We start from the raw sequence: 12874 nt of genomic DNA on the forward strand, positions 1-12874 counted from the left end.
GCTCGTGCAAATTGTAGCCTCTTTTTCCTATTTGTAGTGGAGATGAGTGGTACCCGGTGGGGTCTTCTGCTGTTGTAGCCCATCCGCCTCAAGGTTGTGCGTGTTGTGGCTTCACAAATGCTTTGCTGCGTACCTCGGTTGTAACGAGTGGTTATTTCAGTCAAAGTTACTCTTCTATCAGCTTGAATCAGTCGGCCCATTCTCCTCTGACCTCTAGCATCAACAAGGCATTTTCGCCCACAGGACTGCCGCATACTGGATGTTTTTCCCTTTTCACACCATTCTTTATACAGTAAACCCTAGAAATGGTTGTGCATGAAAATCCCAGTAACTGAGCAGATTGTGAAATACTCAGACTGGCCCGTCTGGCACCAACAACCATGCCACGCTCAAAATTGCTTAAATCACCTTTCTTTGCCATTCTGACATTCAGTTTGGAGTTCAGGAGATTGTCTTGACCAGGACCACACCCCTAAATGCATTAAAGCAACTGCCATGTGATTGGTTGATTAGATAATTGCATTAATGAGAAACTGAACAGGTGTTCTTAATAATTCTTTGGGTGAGTATATATATATATATATATATATATATATATTACATACACACAGTATATATATATATTGTCACACACGAGCGCATGGGGAGCAGTTTAAGGACTCGGACCACATCGCGACAACCCATGCCGAGGGACAGAGGCGGCGCACTAACCTATCTCTTTTTATCTCATCAGCCAAAAAGAGAACGCGCTGCCATAAGAGAGCCCGGGGTAAACAAAAAGAAGCCATACTTCCGGGTTTCTGTCGTACCTCAAGTCCCAAGATAATGACATTGGTATTCCAACCTGCATCTAATTTCTCCCAACAACCCTGATTCAATTTCCTGTCCCTCTGTATAAATGTTCCCCTATTTTGCTGTAATATTGTCCGGTGTGACCATTTACTTTGTGTTGTGGAGACGGTACTCTGTTTAATTTCTAGTAAACCAGGGTGGAAACCCCAAAAGTTCACTTTGTGCTACGTTATTTATTCACTATATATGACCATCAGATTTTCACTCAAGTCCTAAAACTAGATAAAGAGAAACCAGTTAAATGAGACAAAAATATTATACTTGGCCATTTATTTATTGAGGAAAATGATCGCATATTACATATTTGTGAGTGGCAAAAGTATGTGAACATCTAGGATGAGCAGTTAGTTTGAAGGTGAACTTCGAGTCCGGTGTTTTCAATCAATGGGATGCCAATCAGGTGTGAGTGGGCACCCTGTGTTATTTAAAGAACAGGATCTATCAAAGTCTGCTCTTCACAACACATGTTTGTGGAGGTGTATCATGGAACGAACAAAGTAGAGATCTGAGGACCTCACAAAAAGAGTTGTTGATGCTCACCAGGCTGGAAAAGGTTACAAAACCATCTCTAAAGAGTTTGGACTCCACCAATCCACAGTCAGACAGATTGTGTACAAATGGAGGAAATTCAAGACCATTGTTACCCTCCCCAGGAGTGGTCGACCAACAAAGATCACTCCAAGAGCAAGGCACACGTGTAATAGTCGGCGAGGTCACAAAGGACCCCAGGGTAACTTCTAAGCAACTGAAGGCCTCTCTCACATTGGCTAATGTTCATGTTCATGAGTCCACCATCAGGAGAACACTCAACAACAATGGTGTGCATGGCAGAGTTGCAAGGAGAAAGCCACTGCTCTCCAAAAGAAACATTGCTGCTCGTCTGCCGTTTGCTAAAAATCACGTGGACAGACCAGAAGGCTATTGGAAGAATGTTTTGTGGATGGATGAGACCAAAATAGAACTTTTTGGTTTAAATGAAAAGCGTTATGTTTGGAGAAAGGAAAACACTGCATTCCAGCATAAGAACCTTATTACATCTGTGAAACATGGTGGTGGTAGTATCATGGTTTGGGCCTGTTTTGCTAGATTTGGGCCAGGACGGCTTGCCTTCAGTGATGGAACAATGAATTCTGAATTATAACAGAGAATTCTAAAGGAAAATGTCAGGACATCTGTCCATTAACTGAACCTCGAGAGAAGGTGGGTCATGCAGCAAGACAACGACCCTAAGCACACAAGTTGTTCTACCAAAGAATGGCTAAAGAAGAATAAAGTTATTTTGGAATGGCCAAGTCCAAGTCCTGACCTTAATCCAATCAAAATGTTGTGGAAGGACCTGAAGGGAGCAGTTAATGTGAGGAAACCCACCAACATCTCAGAGTTGAAGCTGTTCTGTACAGAGGAATGGGCGAAAATTCCTCCAAGCCGGTGTGCAGGAATGAGCAAAAGTTACCGAAAACGTTTAGTTCAAAGGGGGGTGACACCAGATACTGAAAGCAAAGGTTCACATACTTTTGCCACTCACAAATATGTAATATTCAATCATTTTTCTTAATAAATAAATGACCAAGTATAATATTTTTTGTCTCATTTGTTTAACTGGTTTCTCTTTATCTACTTTTAGGAGTTGAGTGAAAACGTGATGATTTTTCTGGTCATATTTATGCAGAAATATAGAAAATTCTAAAGGGTTCACAAACTTTCAAGCACCACTGTACATATACAGTGTGTGTATATGGAAGCGTATAATAAAGTGGAGTCACCACCATAACCAGTAGTCCAGCCAGTATTCTTTACATGTCTGTTATACAGCTTTGCATGATTTCAAGATGCAGAACTTTCAGTCACTCACCTCCAATGAGTTGGGGTTGCTAGGCATCAGTGGGTGAGGAAGGGCATCAGAAATCACAGAAAGCTTCTCTTCATCTTCCTCCTGAATTGGAGAAGATGGGGAACACAGGGTGCTGTGGGAAGGAGGATACAATCAAAAATTAGGTATAAAGCACAAGAATGACACTCTTTGAGTATGTTTTCTCTATTCTAACTTAAGTGTAGCAAAGTTTGTTTCAGCAATGTTTGAAAACTGTCTTCCCTTCAGTTAGTCGTCATTATTGATAGCTAGAAGAATTTAGGGTCCAATTTACATTTTCCACATTCCCAGCAATACCAAGAAATAAATACATTTCTAAGTGTAAATCAACAGAACATAAATCTCTAATTTATCTGAACATTTGTCTTGTGATGCCATACAAATACACAGTAATGCTGAAGAAAATGAGTGTGACCAAAAAGGATATCTAAAGAGTTTGTAAAATGAATGCATCAACAGTGGCCAGAAGCAATGTTGTGAGGATGTAGGACTCCTGCATAGTAGGTTTTAACCAAATCTCCTTCTTTGCAATTATCTGGTGGGATGATCCACAACTGTGTCAAGAACAAAAGCTTTTAGCAGGATGGACACTGGGGAGATTAAACACTTCCTTGCACATAAGTGTGGAGATGAAACATTTTAGAACAGAATAAAAGCAAAAAAAGAAGTATGTCTAAAATGGGCCCTGCGATGGGCTGGCACCCTGTCCATTGTTTGTTCCTGCCGTGCGCACAATGCCAGCTGGGTTAGGTGACAGCCCAACCACCCCCAACGTGCAACCTTGCTCTGGATTAATGTCTAAAATGGCTTTTAAGTAATCTGCCATATAATAAAAAGTGTTAATAACAAACAACGCAGCATAGTCAACTGGTTCACTGTTTAGTAACATCTGGGCATTCTAAAATAATCAGGCCCTATTGGACCAAAAAAAAAAAAAAAGACACAATCTCCTGCTTCCTCTTAAGAATGGTTTTCACAGCACCACCATTGCCCTCTGCCCGCTTTATAAAATACTAAAGACCACTACCAAGTGCCTGAGGATCGCCAATTAATGGGTTTATAGGTTTACAGGGTCCTTCTTGTGCGATGACCATTAATACCGTGATACTGACGGTTGATCGTAGTGAAGGGGAACATTGTGAGGTCAGCCATGTCTTGTTTCCTTGTTGTTTCTTGTAGCATTAATTCAAATCATCAGTCTCTATAGGCCCTCAAGAATGTGGTGGTGGTACTACTGTTTATTATTTTTTAGTTTTTAAAAACTCGTTGTTGGACTAATTCATTCTCTGCCTTCATTCCTCCATCTCTACTATAATACACTTAGATTAGAAAATGGTAATTGTTCGGTATTTCCTATTATTTTTAAACACGAAATAGAAGTTTGGAGGAAATTCAGTTCCACTCACTAATCAGAAAGATCTTACAGTGAGGAATCTAGACAATGTACAAGATGAAATCCTGCTACTCAATCAACATTATCACAGAAGAAAAGGAAAATGAAGATCTGGATGTAAGACAGAGAGGTCCCACGTCAACTGCATGATAATCCCAAGTGAATGTGCCACGCCACATCAAGCCACGCTTCTTTTCTTCATATGAAATCATCAATACTTCTTGTTTTCAGACTCCTGTCTGAAGCAGTCCACTAAGGTTCAGCGCATATTCTTTATTTATTTATGTTAATATTTTGACTGTCTATGATGTGTATAGGAGAGAGTAGGATGAACTGACACCTTTTATTGGCTAACTAAATAGATTACAAATGCAAGCTTTCAAAACTTCGAAAGCTTGCATTTGTAATCTATTTAGTTGGCCAAAAAAAAGGTGTCATTTCACCCTACTTTCTCCTGTATCAATCTATGGCTAACACAGTAAAACACTCTACTGCTGTGAAGTGTACAGATAGATCTGCTATCTGCTGCTAGGTGGCAGCATTGTATATTTTAACATTTGGTTTTGTTAAAGGTTCTGGAAAAAATAATCAGTACACCATAACACATGAAAAATTAGGATTTCAGTCAAATTTAATGTATGAAAACATCCCTTGATAACATTGGTCAACACCAATTCTGTCCTAATTGGGTGGTCTACACAAACTTTACAATTCTGAATACAAATAATGAAGTCATATTTATTCTATCAGGCCCAGTTTACTTGTGACACCACCTTTATATTTTTATCTTTTGGCATAATGGTGGGCTAAGAATATCAAATATTTTTTCAAATATTAATTACTATTACATAAAAAAGATTTTTAATTCAGTTATGAGATCTCTTCGCCCACACTTCTAAACTTCAGCTTGAAAACTGCCCCTTCTGCATAACGAGGAGAAAAAATTCCCTTCTGTACCTATACAATGGGGGATGCAAAAATTCCCAAAATTGACCACAGTAGCACAGGAGTAGGCAGGGTGTTGTTACCAAATATGCCGTTAGGTATCACAAACCTACAAATGTGGTTAAGCAGTCTCCCGAGTGACGTGATTCAGAGTTGATCGAGTGCGTATTTCTGCTGTTTATTCTGTAATTGTGCAATTGACTTCAACTTTTTTTTTCTCTCCAAGCTACCAGAGAAGATTTTCAAGAGACAAAGATGATTGTGTTTTTTAACCCTCAACAGACTTGGTAAAGAGTATTCCCTGTGGACAGACTGTTAGTCAGTGACATTACTCTAAACAGCTGAGGTATCTAAGGGAAGGATCAGGTGTAGGGATGGGTGGAAGCAGAAAACTGCACACAGCACGTCATCAGGAATGGGAGAAGCACATTGCATCTCAAAGACAGTGTTTTGAAGGTGACTAAAATGGAACTTCTGTAAGTTTTGTAATAAGTTGTTTTTGTTTTTTTTTTTTTACAATGCTTTGGAATTTTTGGGTCCCACTTTGTAGCAATTGCTATAGTGGAAAATCTGAAGAGATCTGACGGTGATTGAACATTTATTTGGCTGTTTTTTGTGTGAGACACAAGAAGAATGAACCCCTGTTATCAGAAATAGAGGCCAAAGTGGGATTTGCTTGTTCCACAAAAGAAAATGTGGTGAACTGACAACTTGTTGACCCTGAGAAGGAGAAAACAGAAATCTTAGTGATTGGCAAAAATGGATATAATGAGGATATTAGAAATAAGCTTGAACCATTAGGCTTAAGAGTCAAGACAGAGGTAAAGAATTTAGGGGTAATTATTGACTCAATCATTTTTAAATCACATATTAAATCGATTAAATCATATATTAATCGATTAAATCGCATATTAATCAGATTACTAGGACAGCATTTTTTTCATTTAAGAAATATAGCAAAATTAGATCCCTTATAGCTTTGCACGATGCTGAAAAATTTGTTCACGCTTTTGTTTTTAGTTGACTAGATTACTGTAATGCACACCACTCGGGACCACTCAAAAAAAGACAGCAATCGATTGCAACTGGTGCAGAATGAAACTGCCAGAATCTTAAGTAGGGAAAAAAAAAATCCAAGCACATCACACCAGTTTTAATGTCACTACACTGGTTACCGGTACCATTTAGAAATGAATTTAAAATCCTGCTTATGGTTTACAAAGCCTTTAATAATCTGCTCCATCCTATATTTCCAAAGGTCTTTCACCTGACACTCCAAATTGTAACCTCAGACATTCAAATGAGTGTCTGCTTAGAATTATAAGAGAAAAACTTAAAAGAAGTGGTGAGGCAGCCTTCTGCTGTTATGCACCTAAAATCTGAAATAGCTGACCGATGGAAATTCGCCAGGCAAATACAATGGAGAACTTTAAAAACTGCTAAAAACTCATTACTTTAATATGGCTTCCTCATAGGGTTGCACTGAAAAGAAGCTGATATTCTGTATATTTTAATTTTTTTAATTTAATTTTCATTGTTTTCATGGCTCCAAAATCCATACTAATCCCTACTTTCTCTGCTGTTCTTTTTCCGGTTTTCGCCACCACCACCTGGTCAAAGCACCGTGCAATCCTTATACTGATGGATTGAAGGCCAGATGTCCACATGACCATCGTCATCTAATTCTTCCACGTGAAGCCTGAAAACTATGAGGACTGATTTAGATCATTTATTTTAGGTAGAATGTCCAGTGGGGACTGGGTGGTCTCGTGTCTTGGAACCCCTGCAGATTTTGTTTTTTTTTTTTTTTCTTCATCAAACCTCTGGAGTTTTTTTTTTTGTTTTTTCTGTCTTCCTTGGCCATCGAAACCTTACTTTATTCTTTGTTATTTTGTACTGCCTAATTTTATTTTTATATTTTTTCTTTTCTTTCTTCATCTTGTAAAGCACTTTGAGCTACATCATTTGTGTGAAATCATGCTCTAAAAATAAACTTCCTCAACAACATTTATCTTTCTCTTCTGCATATCAAAACTGATGAAGAACTTTGTTAAAGCAATGGGTAAAACACAAACGGCATTCATGTACTTGAGAAATACATTTCCTTGGATCAGTAATGTCAATATTAAGGCAGACAATTCTTGTAAGTCCATCAGGTCAAAGAAGGGATAAATGATGTGAGATTTGAATACAAGATGAAACTGAGGAAGCTGCTCGGCAGAGCTACAAAAGTGTCTACAAAAGCTTTGTTTTGGAAATTGACAGGCTAAATAGAACACTATACTGAAATAGTGAGTGAACAAACAATGTGGTGCGATATGTCACTGAAGATTGATTTCTTGGATTCTCACTTGGCCTTTATCCCCTCAAAAATTTTGGTGTTGTCAGTGATCAACATGGTGACCGATTTCATCTGGACATTCCCAACATGGAAAAGTATTATCAAGGCAAGTGGAGTCCCAATATGCTGGCTGGCTAGCTAGCGATGGACGTTTAAGAGAGACAAAGCAAAGTGCAGCAGAAAATCAAGAGTGGCTAAGCTTTAGATTATACATTTATCATTTTAAACATGCAATTTCAAATTGAAGTTACACTTCATTCAAAAAACCTTACCTATTAGGGAAATTAAAAGAAAAACATATTTAACTTCACCATACAAAATCTTATAAGACTCAGGTATTTTGACCCTTAAGACAAGGGATGTTGACCAATGTAATAATTAATTATTACACTGCCATAATTACCAATAAAGCATAGAGATTTGTTAAAAACCTCACCTCTGAGTACTGTGGCTTTACTAGTTTTTGGTGTAACTTTGTCCCTACCCCTCAATCCTTGAAGGGTCAATGCTGCCCGTTTACCTTTCAATCACATACTACTTCACACACTGGCCTCTGTCTGTGTGATGCATTTTACTTCTCTTACTCTCTCTCTTCTTTAGTGAGCACTACCCTCGACTAATCTGTTTGGAGGGCTGTATGTCACAGTGAACACTCCCTTTTCATGGCCCTGAGGTTGCACCGCTCAAATACTCCTGTTCTGCCACCTCTGTTTCTAGTCATGCAGGCATCTGTTAGCACTTCATCATCTTTTTAGTTAAGCCGCATTTCTCAGTTCTTCACTCTCTTTCCTATTCTACGTGTAAACAAACCTCCATTACTCACACTATGTAATTTTGCTTGATTGTCTTCTAGGAATGAAACAAGAGACCTCGATGAGTCACACAAAGAAACGGCACAGCTGCATGAGGACGCGTCTGTGCTTCACTCAGCAGTTTCATCTGCCCAGAGGCTCATCAAGAAGGGGCTGCTTTGTGGATCTGCAGCAGTGTACTCCACGTTTGCTCACCTGTCTGGAGTTTTGCTGACTTTGCCTTTCTGCAGACTGTTCTCCACCACTCCCAAGGGTCTTGCCAAGGGCAGAGGATCCCCCAGACCACCAGAGAAATTAATTTCTTCATACAGGGGAGCAGAAGGGATACTGGGAGACACTGATCGCAGCCCATTTAAGGCTTCCAGCAGAGAGACTGGTTCAAATCCAGGAGGAATGTTGTCTGAACCCTAGAAAGTTATAAAGAAAAAGTTTATTAAAGAAAAAAAAAAATAAATAAATCAGGAGTGCTCTCCCCTCGACTTGTATACTCAGATATGGGGATGAATACTTGAGGAGTAAACCGTAAGACAATGATTATATTTTTATATTATGTACTATAAAGAATTATCAATAACAAATCAAATCAAATTAGTAATATATTGAACAATTACTACAAAAGTAAAGCTGAATAAACCAGACTCTGCAGCTGCATGAATAAAAGGTAAAGTACCACTTCCGGTTAGCGGAAATAGCCCAAAAGTTGACAGAAATCTACATTTTGTACCTAATACTTGTATGCAAAATTTGGTTGACCTAAATGAAAGTGTACTTAAGTTATCGTGCTTACACACACATTCAGACAGACAGAATTCACTCAGGGAGGTCTAAAATATCGAGATTCATCAAAATCTCGAAATGGAATTTTTGGAGGATTACTATACTTTCCCTACACTTCGTATACGTGAAAGTCAGGGAGGTCTAAAACGCTGAGATTCACCAAGATCTCGACATCAAATTTTTAGACCATTACAATACTTTCTCTATACTTCGTATATGAGAAAGTAAAAACAAATGTCATGCATATTGGCAGATTGAGCTGGCACATCATTTAGTTTATTCACATTTTGTATTTTAGAAAAACCAGGAGCTGCCTAAACGGATTGGCCAAGTCACCTTCTCAAATCAGATTCCTTTATTAGAGGTCAAAACAGTTGGTAAGGGTGACTCATATAACAAAAGACCTCCTGATCAAATCCAAAGTCATCCACCATTTATGTGATCAAATGGAAAGGCTACAAAGCACAGGCTACCACACTGAAAATATTCACCGATAGAAACAGGTTGAATAATTTGGATGAGATCAGGACATACATGCCCCACTAGCTCATCAGTCCTATTGCCATTGATTCTCCCAAATAACAGTAAATCAAAATTTGAAGGCCCATTAAGTCCTACTCTCTACCACAATACTTGACAATTAATTCAATGGTTCTCTGTGTGAAGAAAAAAAAAACTTTCAAACACGAGGTAAATGCTCAGGTGATTGCAGTGTTTCTTCTCAGGACTGAAATAATCAGTCTCAGTAATTCAGAAATCAGTAACATTATATTGATGAGCTAAATATACAGTACTAGGCTCAGCAGCACAATCTCAGGAGACACTGACTCCATACTTATGTTCAGATTCATGGCAGCTGTTGATATTTAATCTTTTTATTAGCACATTTTTATGACATCAGTGCGTTTTTCCACAAGAGCGTGCCATAAGTGGATTCACGCACATAAATGGGGGTTATTGGCCTTCTTGTTCACTTCTGTATACTGTCTAGATGTGGGCAGTGACCAGTCCACTAGGACTCCCAAGTTTTTTCAATAAAGGTGCACTTTCAACCTTCAGGATTCCTATTGTGTATGCAAATCTCACATTTCTACTTCCTACATGAAATACTTTACATTTATTTATATTAAATTTCATTGCCCTCAAACCAGCCAAAGCCCATATGCTGTCCAGTTGTCCCTGTAATGATTCAGCTGATTCTCCATTACCTGCCCAGCCTCCAAGTTTAGTGTTACCTGTAGACTTAACCAGCAGTGCGTTTATAGTCTTATCCACATCGCCTATGTACTTTAAAAGTTATCCTAATTGTTCATACGATACTAAAAATAAACCAGCTCATATCCAGGGAGTGTATGTAATGTTCAACAAACTCCTCCAAGTGAAATGTACAGATCACTTTTATGCCAGTTTTTCCCTTCTAGTTTGGCTACCGGAAGAAACCACAAAAACCCATCAACAGAAGGTATGAATATTAAAAGCGGCTGCTGTACTTGATAACCCCAGTGACTGATGTCTTGTTGGAAAATTCCACAGACAATCTCTCTCAGAGCCTGCCAATACACTTTCTGTCACGGCTGGCACTGTTCTCCACACTGTAGTCATCACAGGCCGAAAGCAGCTGCAATACTGAGAGTCGTACATACCGAGTGCTCATCGTGGTCCATGGTTTGTGCCAAAACTGGGCTGAAAGACACAGGAGACAGAGTTCCAGGCTTCTTGCGGACAGCACGGATCTGAAGGAGCGCTCGGAAGGCTGCAGATGGCAGGAACAGGAAAAATAACTAAGAACTGATTTCTGATTCATCATCACATGCAGATTCTAATTTCCCATTGAAGATTAAGATTTTTCATACAAAACAATAAGCTCAGCTTTCCTATCAAATCATCATTTTGAATTACAGACTACTGTACGGTCGCAGCCAAAAGTTTTCAGAATGACACAAGTGTTGGTTTTCAGAAAGTTTGCTGCTTCAGTGTTTTTAGATCTTTTTGTCAGATGTTTCTATGGGATATTGAAGTAGAATTACAAGAATTTCATAAGTTTCAAAGGCTTTTATTAACAATGACATGAAGTTTATGCAAAGAGTCCATATATTTGCAGTGTTGGCCCTTCTTTCTTTTTCAAGACCTCTGCAATTCGCCCTGGCAGGCTGTCTTGTCCATCAACTTGTGGGCCAAATCCTGACTGATGGCAGCCCATTCTTGCACCATCAATGCTTGGAGTTTGTCAGAATTGGTGGGTTTCTGTTTGTCCACCCGCCACTTGAGGATTGACCACAAGTCCTCAATGGGGAGTTTCCTGGCCATGGACCCCAAATTTTGATATTTTGTTCCTCGAGCCACTTAGTTCTCACTTTTGCCTTATGGCCTGGTGCTCCATCATGCTAGATTCTTCATTCTTGGTCACCGAACTGTTCCTGGGATGGTTGGGAGAAGTTGCTCTCACAGGATGTTTTGGTCTCATTCTTTATTCATGGCTGTGTTCTTAGGCCAAATTGTGAGTGAGCCCACTGCCTTGGCTGAGAAGCAACCCCACGTGACATGAATGGTCTCAGGATGCTTTACTGTTGGTATGACACAGCACTGATGGTAGTGTCGCTCACCTTTTCTTCTTTTTTTCCAGATGCCCCAAACAATTGGAAAATGGGATTCATGAGAGAAAATTACTTTCCCCCAGCAGTCCAATCCCAGATCATCAGTCTGTCCCTGATGTTTTTCTTTGCTGCCCTTCTTGACACCCACCAGGCCATCCTCCAAAAGTCTTCACCTCACTCCCACCTGCCTGCTGCCATTCCAGAGCAAGCTCTGCACTGGTGGTGCCTACAGCTGAATCCACTTTAGGCAACGCTCCTGGTGCTCGCTGCACTTTCTTGGGAGCCCTGAAGCCTTCTTCACAACAATTGAACCTCTCTATTGTAACACAAGCATGCATGACAGAGCGATTTCCAGCCTTGTCCTCATCTCACCTGAGTTAATGAGATGGTCACTTAAATGACGTCAGTAGGCCCTTTTGTGGCAGGGCTGAGATGCAGAGGAAATGGGCGTTTTTGGGATTAAGTTAATTTTCATGGCAAAGGGGGACTTTGTAATTAATTGCAATTCATCTGATCACTCTTCAGAATATTCTGGAGTATTGCCATCATAAACACTGAGGCAGAAAACTTTGTAAAAATGAATATTTCTGTCATTCTCAAAACCTTTGGCCACGACTGTAGTTCTGACTCCCAAAAAGTACTTTGAGAATTTGGTGAAATCAGAAGGCCCGTCATAGGGAATTTCAAGTGTTTAGAAGCAAATGCCACTACAATGAGGAGAACGTTCGATTTTACCATTAACACAAATAAAAGATATTCTCACTTCTTTAAACAGGGGCCGAGCCAGCTGTCTCCAGTAATGGCTGGTCACTTTTGGTTCAGTTTTGTCTTTGTCGTTATCTGATACTTACGCAGTCTGCAGATGGGACAGTTGTTTGCCTGGTAGCGTAGTGTATCAGCACAGGAGTTACACAGGCAGAGGTGGCGGCAGGGGAGAATCAGAGTGTCGCGCAAATCCGACAGGCAAACCACACACTCGTTGCTGTTGTCACTGTTCTCATCATCTGAAGGCTGAAAGCCAAAAGCTCAATGTCAGCAAATGCATACAGAACACCTCCTAGGCAAGGCATGTTTTTATTTTAAGAGGTCTGCAAATACTTCCAAGATTTGGGTAATTAAAAAACCTCTTAGAAACAACTGCTAAATCCATTTACAGGTGCATCTCAATAAATTACAATATCATCGAAAAGGTAATTCATTTCAGTAATTCAATTCAAAAAGTGAAACTCATATATTATATAGATTCATTATGCATGTTCTCTCCCCCATATCTGCGTGGATTTCCTTCCA

General features: G+C 39.5%; 1 protein-coding gene across 2 annotated transcripts in view; it reads right to left on the reverse strand.

The window, feature by feature from the left end:
* The window catches only part of LOC120543379 (probable E3 ubiquitin-protein ligase MGRN1), a 100688-nt gene that overhangs the window by 13636 nt on the left and 74178 nt on the right, over positions 1-12874 (reverse strand). For both annotated transcript variants that reach the window (XM_039776429.1, XM_039776428.1), the window contains exons 10-13: positions 12436-12595; positions 10634-10743; positions 8409-8620; positions 2705-2816 (exon numbers count right to left, since the gene is read on the reverse strand). In XM_039776429.1, coding sequence (XP_039632363.1) covers positions 2705-2816; positions 8409-8620; positions 10634-10743; positions 12436-12595 — 594 coding nt within the window. The remainder of the gene's footprint in view (positions 1-2704; positions 2817-8408; positions 8621-10633; positions 10744-12435; positions 12596-12874) is intronic.

The sequence above is a fragment of the Polypterus senegalus genome, chromosome 13, assembly GCF_016835505.1.
Source record: "Polypterus senegalus isolate Bchr_013 chromosome 13, ASM1683550v1, whole genome shotgun sequence".
Lineage (NCBI taxonomy): Eukaryota > Metazoa > Chordata > Cladistia > Polypteriformes > Polypteridae > Polypterus > Polypterus senegalus.